The 13,068-nt window shown below is 34.5% G+C and overlaps 1 protein-coding gene across 1 annotated transcript in view; it reads right to left on the bottom strand.

Annotated features, from left to right (window-relative positions):
* Nucleotides 1–13,068, bottom strand: part of LOC149418840 (mitotic spindle assembly checkpoint protein MAD1-like) — a 29,694-nt gene that overhangs the window by 4,794 nt on the left and 11,832 nt on the right. The window contains exons 9-10 of the mRNA XM_089639032.1: nucleotides 11,464–11,655; nucleotides 1,026–1,267 (exon numbers count right to left, since the gene is read on the bottom strand). Coding sequence (XP_089495158.1) covers nucleotides 1,026–1,267; nucleotides 11,464–11,655 — 434 coding nt within the window. The remainder of the gene's footprint in view (nucleotides 1–1,025; nucleotides 1,268–11,463; nucleotides 11,656–13,068) is intronic.

Below are 13,068 nucleotides of genomic sequence, written 5' to 3'. Positions count from 1 at the left end.
GCCCTGATGATGGACACTGCAACGCTGTCCGAAACGTCGGCTGAAGAAGGAGTTAGCGCAACACGGCATAACACCCCAAAAACAAACAGCAAATATTTACGTATAACAACACAATGCGATAGTGGATTTCATAATCTTTCCAAAACATTTTTTAGAATGAGGCTACGTTTCCCAAAACGTGAGTTATGAAGCTTTTAGTAAAACACGTAAATAACACAAAAATTATCACGTTCTGACAGTTCTCAAAGGGACACATAATAAATAAAATTCTATGTCTGAGAGGTTAAAGTGCTTAACACTTCACTCTTTGGTTACTGAGCTGTGGTTGATAAGAACATTTTCTAAAAATCAAACATATAATTTGTCTATGAAATCTGGTTCAATGAACTCAAATATGCTTTGAATGTGTCATTTTCAAAATTGGAACTGATTGTGTGAAGGATTCAGAGGAGTGATAAAGTAAGTATCTACCTATAATATAATATTTAACAGACTTTTTCGAAATTGGAATTATAATATGTGGTGATTTTTTTTACGGGTCTGCGATGCAATGTATAATACAAAACGATGGGAATAATTTCGTAAAGAAGTGGGTGAATTTTAAAATTGAACAGACATCTTCATGATATAATTTGAAACAATACAATTACATACATAATATATATTTATACATTTAATTAAAATATATTTTCATTTATTCTTGGAAACAATTTGTACATTAACCATGGATTTTTGTCAAACAAAACATTAGAATATAAATAAATTGAGGATAGTATTTTTTATTCAGAATCAAAATGCATTTAAAAAAATATTTTTTATGTAAATACTTATAGCATATTTTTATGCGAGTGTGAAGAATTCAGACAAGAGATTAAGTACCATAAAATATTATATTTTCAACAGAAAATAATTTTTTGTCATTTTAAAAATTGAAACTGATTTGTCAAGAATTCAGACTATTCCGTGATTTGGGATTTGATATGGGCCTGCGTTAGTATGTAAAAATATTAATCAGACAACTTTACCTCCGCGTATGCCTTGTCCAAATCCATTCTAAAATCTTCCTGGGCTTTGGCTGAAGGGTTTTGGGTCAGATGCACGACCTTAGTTTTGGGGGCACCATATTCTCCCTTGAGAGCCCCCGACTCCAGCTGCTTCTCCAGCTCATCCTTCCTGGCCCTCAGTAGGGTGTTGTCCTTCTTCACATTCTCTACCTCGTCCTTCAGTCTGGTCAGCTGGTCTTGGAGAGCGGGAGTGGTATCCGCTCCTGGAATGTCGATAAGTAAAAAAAAACATATATGGTAAAATTTTACTACAGTAGAACCTCGTTAATTCGAAATCCATGGGACATCAAAAATCAAATTTCGAATTAACGAATTCCCACGTAATTCGAAATTTTAAGAAAAAAAATAAAAAATACCCCGAAAATCGATTTTCTCGGCCGCCTCTTCAAATCCGGGTGGTATTTTAGTTGTAAATTCTTATTAACACACTTTAATCGGGAAGAGTAGTTCTACCCGTTCGGTCGATTGATGCTTAACGTCGGGAAGGGTAGTTCTACCTTCTGCGCCCGCCTCATTTCAATGGCAGAAAAGAAGAAATTATCCGATGTCTTTATATGAATATTATATACCAATCTCTTTGTAAAGGTCCCAACTATACGTACATAATTATCAAATTGTAATGCAAGTCTTTTTTTAATATTTATCTTGGAGTCTTTTGTGTACATCGATATTTCAACTAAAATGACCTATATTATTTAAAACTTGACACTTGATAGGTATTTCATTTGAAGATCAACGAAATAAGTAATTTAGATGACATATTCTGTTATTCTAATAATTCAATTCTTGGAATGAGGGTTTTTATGACCATGAAACCCGAAACAAATCTCTCTATCTCTGTTCCGCACCCACTCAACTCCTAGGTGCGAGCGAGCGCACAGTGTCTGACGCGACTAACAAAAGCAGGTATCGGCAAACACAGTTAGGCGGACCCTAATAAATATTTACAAGACAAGTGCATGTCAGTTTTTAAAACGCAAATTGTCGTACGGTTGTGTTCTGAGGAGATAATATTTATATTAGCTTTTTCAAACCTTTCAAAATGGATTCTGAAAATTACGAAAGTGATGACGAAATCGTTGCAGATAATTTATCTGCCTGTTCTAGTAATTATTTGCCTGAATTCGATAGTGAAAGTGAAGAATCTAGTGGAAGTGAAGAAATTCCTTGTAGGAGAAGAATGTCAGTGATGCCATTACAGTTTAGTGATTCTGAAGAAAGTGATATGGAGCAAGAAGGAGAAGAGTGGTCTCGAATAGATAATCCGCCAAATATCGAATCATTTTTAGGTCATCCTGGTGTTTGCGTAACACCAGCTGATTCCAAAAGTATTATGCAAGTAGTAGAACTATTTATTGGAAATGATTTGTTTGAAATGATGGTAGAAGAAAGCAATCGTTACCATGCTCAAAATGAATCAAGATTCAAACAAACGAACAAATCCATCAAGTGGAAGCCCATAAACATTCCAGATATTAAAAAAATGTTAGGATTGATTCTGCTTATGGGTCAAGTGCAAAAAACTACGAGACAAGATTATTGGTCTTCAGACCAATGTATCGAGACGCCCATATTTTCAAAAACAATGAGCCGTGATCGTTTCAATCAAATTTGGAGATCTTGGCACTTTTCAAATAACCAAAACATTACCGATTCCAGCGACCGCCTTGAAAAAATTCGACCCGTTTTGACATATCTCATCCCAAAATTTAATTCTGTTTACAAGCCTCAAAGGGAGCTTTCTCTAGATGAAAGCATCATACCGTGGCGGGGAAGGCTAGCATTTAAAGTATACAATGCGTCAAAAATAATTAGATATGGTATTCTCGTGCGAATGGTTAGTGAAGCCCCTACGGGATATATTTGCAATTTGGAAATATACTGTGGGCAAGGAAAGCGACTAATAGATACAGTTGAAACATTGCTTAATCCATACCTAAATTTGTGGCATCATGTATATATGGACAATTACTATAATAGCGTTAAAACTAGTGAAGTGTTGTTGAAACATAAAATAAGAACGTGCGGAACAATGCGAATTAATCGAGGTTTTCCCGAATGCCTTAAAAACGTAAAACTCAATCCAGGCCAAAGTATTTTCCGTCGAAAAAATGATGTGTTATTGCAAATTTGGAAATCTAAGAGGGACGTCAGAATGATTTCAACTATACATTCTTCGATCATACTTGAAAGCGGCAATATCGATTGGAAGACGAAACTACGAATCTGGAAACCACAGAGTGTTATTGAGTATAACAAATATATGAAAGGAGTTGATCGTGCAGATCAGTATCTTTCGTATTACTCAATAATAAGAAGAACCAAAAAATGGACTAAGAGAGCTGTGATGTATTTATTGAATTGTGCTCTGTTTAATTCCTACAAAGTTTACAAGGCCTTGAATGCAACCAAAAGACTGACTTATAAACAATTTTTACTTAATGTTGCCAAATATTGGATAATGACCGAGATTTCTGAAACTGATGCAAATTTTGAGGAACCGAGACCATCCACTTCACAATTACAAAGGAAAGTCTTGAAAAAAGATCCTCCAGGGAGATTATCAATGGACACGAAAAAACATAAAGCGATAAAAATTGTCACCGGCGGTAAAAAGAAATATCCCCAGAGACAATGTCGCGTGTGTTCTGCGCACAAAACGAAAGGTCTGACGAGTTATATGTGTCAATTTTGCGACGTCCCTCTTCATAGGGGGGAATGTTTCACTAAGTATCACACCGTATCCAAATATTAGATGAACAATTTTTAGACGTGAACTGAAACTGATTAGATAAAAGTGGTTAGAAACTAAAACCTAATAGTGTATGGTGAAAAACAATAAACAATATTACGTGAGCAATACGAGAAGCATTCTACCGTAAGTGATTATTTTAAATTTCATTTGAAAAAATAACCAATATTATTAGCATGTTCCGATGGTTTTGGTCCGCTGTACCGTGCGAGGAGCAATTGTACACGTGGTATTTCAATGGGTAATAATGTGTTACTTTGACGATACTAGAGAAGTGGCAATTGTTTTTGTTTTTATAATGATTTGGGCTTGGTGAAAATATAATAATTTGTAATTTTATTAAATTGAAACCTAGTTTATACTTAAAAAATTGAGCCCTAATGACACAACAATGACTTTGTTTTCGATTTATTATGTTGCATTAGAAATAATACTTGGTTTTCGGCTAGAAATTTTATAGCTTGGGTATGCTGAGTTAGTATGTAGAAAATTTTATTGAAATATTTCCATTATTTAAGAAGATATAGCGATTTAAAACAAATTACACAAATTCGCGCGGGACCTTTATTTTCGCCCGTTTTCAGCGGTCAGCCGGCGAAAAAATAACCCGATCAAAGTGTGTTAATACCAATTATTTCTTTATTTTCGCGGCTGATTACCGTAGCGGCGGGCCCTTTAAATTCAGATATTCGCAATAAATTCGTAAAAATGCTATATATTTACGCGTAAATCGAGATTTCGCTGCCGATTTCGGTCGCGGCCTACCCTTTAAATTGAGATATTCGTAAAAATATGATATATTTCCGCGTAAATCGAGATTTCGCGGTAATTTTCCGTCGCGGCTGGCCCTTTATTTCAAATATCTGAATTTAAATTCGTAAAAATACGAATTTAAATTCGTAATAATACGAATTTAAATTCAGTATTAATTATTAAATTCAATATATTTCCGCGTAAAACGAGAATTCGCGGCCGGCTCTTTAAATTCAGATATTCGAAATAAATTCGCAAAAATACGACATATTTCCGTGTAAATCGAGAATGCGCGGCCGAATTCCGTCGCGGCCGACCCTTTAAATTCAGATATTTGATGTAAATTCGTAAAAATATGAAATATTTCCGCGTAAATCGAAATTTTTCGGCCGATTTCCGTGGCGCCGTATTTTTTAACTCGGATATTCGAAGTAAAGTTAGTAAAAATACGGTATATTCCCGCGTAAATTGAAATTTCGCGTCCGATTTCCGTCGCGGCGGGCCCTTTAAAATTCAGATATTCGAAATAAATTCGTAAAAATGCTATATATTTACGCGTAAATCGAGATTTCGCTGCCGATTTCCGTCGCATCGGGCCATTTAAATTCAAATATTCGAAATAAATTCGTAAATATACGATACAATTACTCGTAAATTGAAATTTCGCGGCCGACCCTTTAAATTCAGATATTTGGTGTAAACTCGTAAAACTACGACATATATCCGCGTAAAACGTATTTTCTCGGCCCTTCAAACTCCGATATTCGAAATAAATTTGAAAAAGTACGACATTCCAGTGTAAATCGATTCAGATTTACAAAATAATAATACTAATTAGGACTATGTCACGTAAAAATACATTTTTCGGCGTTTTACCGCCACGGCTGACTTTTAGATTCAGATTTACGAAATATTATGATTTATTTTCGCAAAAATCAAATTTTTTCGAATTACACAAACAAATTTTCGTGCGCGGACAAAAATAAATTTCGAATTACGAATTAACGAATTTCAAATTAAAAAAAATTTTATATGAAAAAATTTTTCTGCGGAAATTTTTTTGGCGAAAATTTCGAATTACGCGTTTTTTCGAATTATCGGGGTTCGAATTAACGGGGTTCTACTGTATTACACTTAATTCTTAATGTTATGCATTATTGAAATAACACTTCGTTACACCTTTCAAATCTGCTGACTTTATTAAGATTTTTAAAATTTTAACTCAACATTATATGTAGTTGCACTGGCGTTCAAGGAACCTTCACCACCAACACAAATGTAAAATTCAGTGGACACTCAAAAAAAAAATAACAGAACACCTTTTTCATGCAATCCTAGGAAACACTTCATTGCAAAAGAGTAGTGGAAGCACGAACAGACTTCTACAACATGTCATCGATGCTACAAATATGCCATTTAAAGCTCGATTGGAGAGAAGAAAGGATTGACTTATTTTAAAATTTAAATCAACTCAATTATTGTTAATCTTATTATGATATTAGATATGAGCACGTCAGCAGAATGCTGCTCGCTCATTAAATAATAATAATAATAATAATAATAAACATGTATTTACGTCCGGGTGAGCATTTAAATTTATATTAGGTAAAAACTAAGCCATGTTTAATATTGTTTTGCATGACATGTACAGTGTAGCGAAATGGGAACGTCAAAACCCAGTTCACATTACAAAATATCGAACACACAACATAGGGATAGATAGGCAGCCAGCATGGCTGAGGGCCGTACAAGATCTCTGGCTTGAAATTTGCGACGAGATGTGCAGAGAGGTTGAACGAGGAATTCACCGGAATGATCATGGTGATGCTAGCAAAACGCGTAAACAAGCATTCATAGTTGGTCATTATTTCAAATTTGGTTTTACCAATATTAATTTATCTTCACTTTATCATTATGTCTAAATGATAAGGCGCCCTGTAGATTCAATAGTTATTCAACCATATGGCTCATCCAGTTTTTGACTACCCCTAAATGATTTAGATGAATAATTAATGCATATCGTTCTACATCTAGAGTAATTAACTTTTGGATTTATTTAACTTCTATCTATATAAATAAAAATGTAAATATTTGTTCAAAATCTTAAATATCCGAAAATTTTTTCACCGATCGCTTTGAAATTTTGACACAATGTTGCATTCGAATACGCATGTGTTTTTATATACCTATATTATAAAGATGTCACCTGCGACAGGTAAAAATAAGCTGTTTTTGAAAAACAGCGCCATCTGTTCGACAAAAGAGCTGTTTTTGAAAAACAGGGCCATCTGTCAGACGTAAAAGACAGTTCAATATAAAATTTTGTCTTCCATTGTATGCTCTTTCATTCCATAACCTGTATAATTGCATGCTACATTTTGAGACTTAAAGTGGTATCAAGGTTACAACGGTTGGCAGTTTTGTCCACTGTCATTCGGATAAAATGAAAATGGCAAATTATACGTAAAGCTAATAATTTGAACAAAAACTAATTACTTTGCCTCACCCTCGAGGTTAATAGTTGTTTGTTATTGTAATGAACTTTAAAAAAGTTTTTTTTTCAATAACATGAGTATTAAGAATGAGGCAGAATAGTAAATAAAAATGTAAATATTAAATCAAATAAAACACTTTGTTTATTAACCACGACTTTATTATTATTACATCTACCGGTTTCGCTACGGTCGAGCTTCATCAGGATGTGAAATATAACTAAAAACTAAGACAGAGGTGATGCATATTTATAGGAAAACAGAGGGAGACAGAATATAATACATTATAAAAGTGGGAGGAGTCAAATATTACATAGGCATAGTGAATTGAAGATATATAATAACAATTAACATTTTTACATGAATTATACATATAATAATACATTTTAAAGACATAAGAAAAAGCATAAACTTATTATTTAGGAGTGGAAAGGATTGTGGGAAACAAGTTAAATATAGGACTATAGAATGTGTTTTTTTGATTAGATAAATTAACTTGTGTACAGTAGAACCTCGTTAATTCGAAATCCACGGGACATCAAAAATCAAATTTCGAATTAACGAATTCCCATGTAATTTGAAATTTTATAAAAAAAAAAAAAAAAATACGCCGAAAATCGGTTTTTTCGGCCGCCTCTTCAAATCCGGGTGGTATTTTAGTTGTAAATTCGTATTAATACCAATTATTTCTTTATTTTCGCGGCCGATTACCGTAGCGGCGGGCCCTTTAAATTCAGATATTCGCAATAAATTTGTAAAAATGCTATATATTTACGCGTAAATCGAGATTTCGCTGCCGATTTCGGTCGCGGCCTACCCTTTAAATTGAGATATTCGAAAAAATACGATATATTTCCGCGTAAATCGAGATTTCGCAGTAATTTTCCGTCGCGGCCGGCCCTTTATTTCAAATATCTGATTTTAAATTCGTAAAAATGCGATATATTTCCGCGTAAAACGAGAATTCGCGGCCGTATTCCGTCGCGGCCGGCTCTTTAGATTCAGATATTCGAAATAAATTCGCAAAAATACGATATATTTCCGTGTAAATCGAGAATGCGCGGCCGATTTTCGTAGCGGCCGACCCTTTAAATTCAGATATTTGATGTAAATTCGTAAAAATTTGATATATTTCCGCGTAAATCGAATTTTATCGGCAGTTTATCGTCGCAGCCGGCCTTTTAAGTTCAGATATTTGAAGTAAATTCGTAAAAATATGTCATATTTCGGCGTGAATCGAAATTTTTCGACCGATTTCCGTCGCGCCGTATTTTTTAACTCGGATATTCGAAGTAAAGTTAATAAAAATACGATATATTTCCGCGTAAATTGAAATTTCGCGTCCGATTTCCGTCGCGGCAGGCTCTTTAAAATTCAGATATTCGAAATAAATTCGTAAAAATACGATATATTTACGCGTAAATTGAGATTTCGCGGCCGATTTCCGTCGCAGCGGGCCATTTAAATTAAAATATTCTATATAAATTCGTAAATATACGATACATTTACGCGTAAATCAAAATTTCGCGGCCAAGTTTCGTCGCGGCCGACCCTTTAAATTCAGATATTTGGTGTAAACTCGTAAAACTACGACATATATCCGCGTAAAACGTATTTTCTCGGATATTCGAAATAAATTTGAAAAAGTACAACATTCCAGTGTAAATCGATTCAGATTTACAAAATAATAATACTTATTAGGACGATGTATAACCACGTAAAAATACATTTTTCAGCGTTTTACCGCCACAGCTGACTTTTAGATTCAGATTTACGAAATATTATGATTTATTTTCGCAAAAATCAAATTTTTTCGAATTACACGAACAAATTTTCGTGCGCGGACAAAAATAAATTTCGAATTACGAATTAACGTATTTCGAATTAAAAAAATTTTTGTATGAAAAAATTTTTCTGCGGAAATTTTTTTGGCAAAAATTTCGAATTACGCGTTTTTTCGAATTATCGGGGTTCGAATTAACGGGGTTCTACTGTATTTAATAAATGGTCTGATAAGTTACTGTTTATAGATTTCCTGATTTCTAATGATTCTAAATTGTCTAACCTAATGCCTATACAGTAGAACCTCGTTAATTCGAAATCCACGGGACATCAAAAATCAAATTTCGAATTAACGAATTCCCACGTAATTCGAAATTTTATGAAAAAAATATTACGAAAATCGATTTTCTCGGCGGCCTCTTCAAATCCGGATGGTATTTTAGTTGTAAATTCGTATTAATACCAATTATTTCTTTATTTTCGCTGCCGATTACCGTAGCGGCGGGCCCTTTAAATTCAGATATTCGCAATAAATTCGTAAAAATGCTATATATTTACGCGTAAATCGAGATTTCGCTGCCGATTTCGGTCGCGGCCTACCCTTTAAATTTAAATATTCGTAATAATACGATATATTTCCGCGTAAATCGAGATTTCGCGGTAATTTTCCGTAGCGGCCGGCCTTTTATTTAAAATATCTGAATTTAAATTCACAAAAATACGATATATTTCCGAGTAAAACTAGAATACGCGGCCGTATTCTGTCGCGGCCGGCTCTTTAAATTCAGATATTCGAAATAGATTCGCAAGAATACGATATATTTCCGCGTAAAACGAGAATTCGTGGCCGTATTCCGTCGGGGCCGGCTCTTTAAATTCAGGTATTCGAAATAAATTCGCAAAAATACGATATATTTCCGCGTAAATCGAGAATGCGCGGCCGATTTCCGTTGCGGCCGACCCTTTAAATTCAGATATTTGATGTAAATTCGTAAAAATATGATATATTTTCGCGTAAATCGAATTTTATCGGCAGTTTTTCGTCGCGGCCGGCCTTTTAAGTTCAGATATTTGAAGTAAATTCGTAAAAATATGTCATATTTCGGCGTGAATCGAAAATTTTCGGCCGATTTCCTTGGCGCCGTATTTTTTAACTAGGATATTCGAAGTAAAGTTAGTAAAAATACGATATATTTCAGCGTTAATTGAAATTTCGCGTCCGATTTCCTTCGCGGCGGGCCCTTTAAAATTCAGATATTCGAAATAAATTCGTAAAAATACGATATATTTACGCGTAAATCGAGAATTCGCGGCCGATTTCCGTCGCAGCAGGCCATTTAAATTCAAATATTCGAAATAAATTCGTAAATATATGATACATTTACGCGTAAATCGAAATTTCGCGGCCGAGTTTCGTCGCGGCCGAGCCTTTAAATTCAGATATTTGGTGTAAACTCGTAAAACTACGACATATATCCGCGTAAAACGTATTTTCTCGGCACTTCAAACTCGGATATTCGAAATAAATTTGAAAAATTACGACATTCCAGTGTAAATCGATTCAGATTTACAAAATAATAATACTAATTAGGACGATGTATAACCACGTAAAAATACATTTTTCGGCGTTTTACCGCCACGGCTGACTTTTAGATTCAGATTTACAAAATATTATGATTTATTTTCGCAAAAATCAATTTTTTTCGAATTACACGAAAAAATTTTCGTGCGCGGACAAAAATAAATTTCGAATTACGAATTAACGAATTTCGAATTAAAAAAAAATTTGTATGAAAAAAATTTTCTGCGGAAATTTTTTTTGCGAAAATTTCGAATTACGCATTTTTTCGAATTATCGGGGTTCGAATTAACGGGGTTCTACTGTACTATTTTTATGTAAGAGGCTAGTACCTGTTATTTTATCAAATCTATGGTCTGCTGATATTAAGTGGTTGGCGAGTTCCGAAAAACCTTTACCATTTAAACACCGTACATGTTCCTTCACTCTGGTGTTTACATTGCGCGATGTTTTACCTATGTAAAAGGCGGGACAATCACTACAGTTGAGTTTATAAATACCCGAATGGCTTAGTATGTCATCCTTGTCTTTAGTATTAATCAAAAAAAATTCTAGGGTATTGTTTGTATTTTTTGATTAATACTAAAGAACCTAACCACAAAGTGATTGCTTCCTACGAAAAAAAAAAAAGTAAATGTTTGTTGGTTCAAAATCTTAAATGTTCAAAAGTTCTTCACCGATTGCTTTGAAATTTTAAACAACGTTGCATTCGAATACTCGTGTGTTTTTATATACCTATATTATATAGATGTCACCTGTGACAAGTAAAATTGCTTTTTTTCAAAAACAGCGCCATCTGCTGGACGTAAATAAACACGCGGTATTGTTTCTCTATCTGCCCAAACAAACTGAGCCACAGCAACGCGTGGCGGGGTACAGCTAGTGATGAATAGAAGTGCAGAAAAGGGCAGTCCATTATCTTAAAAGACATATTGCTGTTATAATGATGATTTCCAACAACTAGGAAGATCCACTACAGTGTCTTGTGTCTAGGATGGATGTATACAGAATGAAATAATGGTGAATGTAAATAAGTCTTACTGCACGCGAGCATGTCCTGCTCCATCTTGGCGACCAGGTCGCGGTAGCCCTGCAGCGACTTCTCCAGCGCCTCCACGCGCGCCGGCAGCAGCGCCCCTGTGCCTCCCGCGCTGGCCTCGCCCGCCAACGATACCGTCAGCTCGCGCTCGTAGCAGTCCAGCTGGTGGCGATAGCTGTCTCGCTCGCGGGACACTGCAAACAAACACACAGGCTCAATTTGATTCAACCGGTTATTAGCAGAATCGTGTTTCAAATGTGGCGTCACGGGTTCAAGTTCTGTACTCTGTCTCTTAAGTTCTAAAAGTGCTGGTAAAGGAGCAAGACAAATTGTCTATTATTGCAGGACAAGGTGTTGGCTGTCAATTTTGTTGTGTTCCATCAAGATTGCTGTAATGCAGACAAATGTACAACACAAAAAAAAGATCTCTTGTAATAACTCCACCAAACTTCGCAAAATTATTTATTAATATTTATTTTTCGGAATAACTTTATTGAGTAAAACCTCAAATTGTAATATTTAAATATTGAAGACAATATTAGTGATTTCTAAACGAAAATCTGAAACAGAAAAATCAGAAAAGGAAACGGTCACATCTGGGACTTGAACCCAGGACCCATGTCTTTCCGGGACAGTGCTCTACCAACTGAGCTAATGGGACCCTATTCCCCTCGGTCACTTTTAACTGTATCATACTTCGAATAAGAATAATATTGTCTTCAATATTTAAATATTACAATTTGAGGTTTTACTCAATAAAGTTATTCCGAAAAATAAATATTCATTCTAGACTTGCAGAAAAGTCAACAGATGTCGCACACTAAAAATAAAAAATAAGATAGGTTTATCTAAAAAGACGCTGTCTGGATTGCATTTAGTTCGGGTTGAATCTTGCGATCATACATAAAGACAGTTGCCAATAAAAATGTGCGGTGAAAAAATGAAGACAATGTCAGTAGTTCTTATTCGAAGTATAATACAGTTAAAAGTGACCGAGGGGAATAGGGTCCCATTAGCTCAGATGGTAGAGCACTGTCCCGGAAAGACAAGGGTCCTGGATTCGAGTCCCAGATGTGACCGTTTTTTATTTTATTTTATTTTTTTTTATTTTTTATTTATTTTTACATTTATTACATACAAGATATACAAATATAAAAGGAAGCTTTGACTGTCCAACTAGGAAGTTTCCTTTTCTGATTTTTCTGTTTCAGATTTTCGTTTAGAAATCACTAATATTGCCTTCAATATTTATTTATTTATTAATATTTATCGTATTCAGGACAGTTTTGGTAGCAGGTAGGTGGCGAATAGAGACGCACATGTGTAAGAGCGAGTAGGAATTTTTTTATTTTTTTTTATTTATTGTCAATTTTTTTGATACATACAGGTACATATACAGGGTGTATCGGCACGTACCCGACAAACTTTAACCAGCTATTCCTTAGCATATTTGGAGTAAAAAATCTTATGTGCACTTTGCTGTCCGGTAACGTTTTTTTTTAATAAAAAAAATATTATTCATATTTTCACCACATGTCACCACTGTTTTATCCTTTGTCAAAGTTTGAAAACCCATCTGGCAAATATTTTATTCGAATTCCGTTGAA

This window comes from Hesperophylax consimilis, chromosome 13 (assembly GCF_061612785.1).
Source record: "Hesperophylax consimilis isolate HC1 chromosome 13, BYU_Hcon_1.0, whole genome shotgun sequence".
Lineage (NCBI taxonomy): Eukaryota > Metazoa > Arthropoda > Insecta > Trichoptera > Limnephilidae > Hesperophylax > Hesperophylax consimilis.
This window is presented reverse-complemented; position numbering and strand designations above follow the sequence as displayed.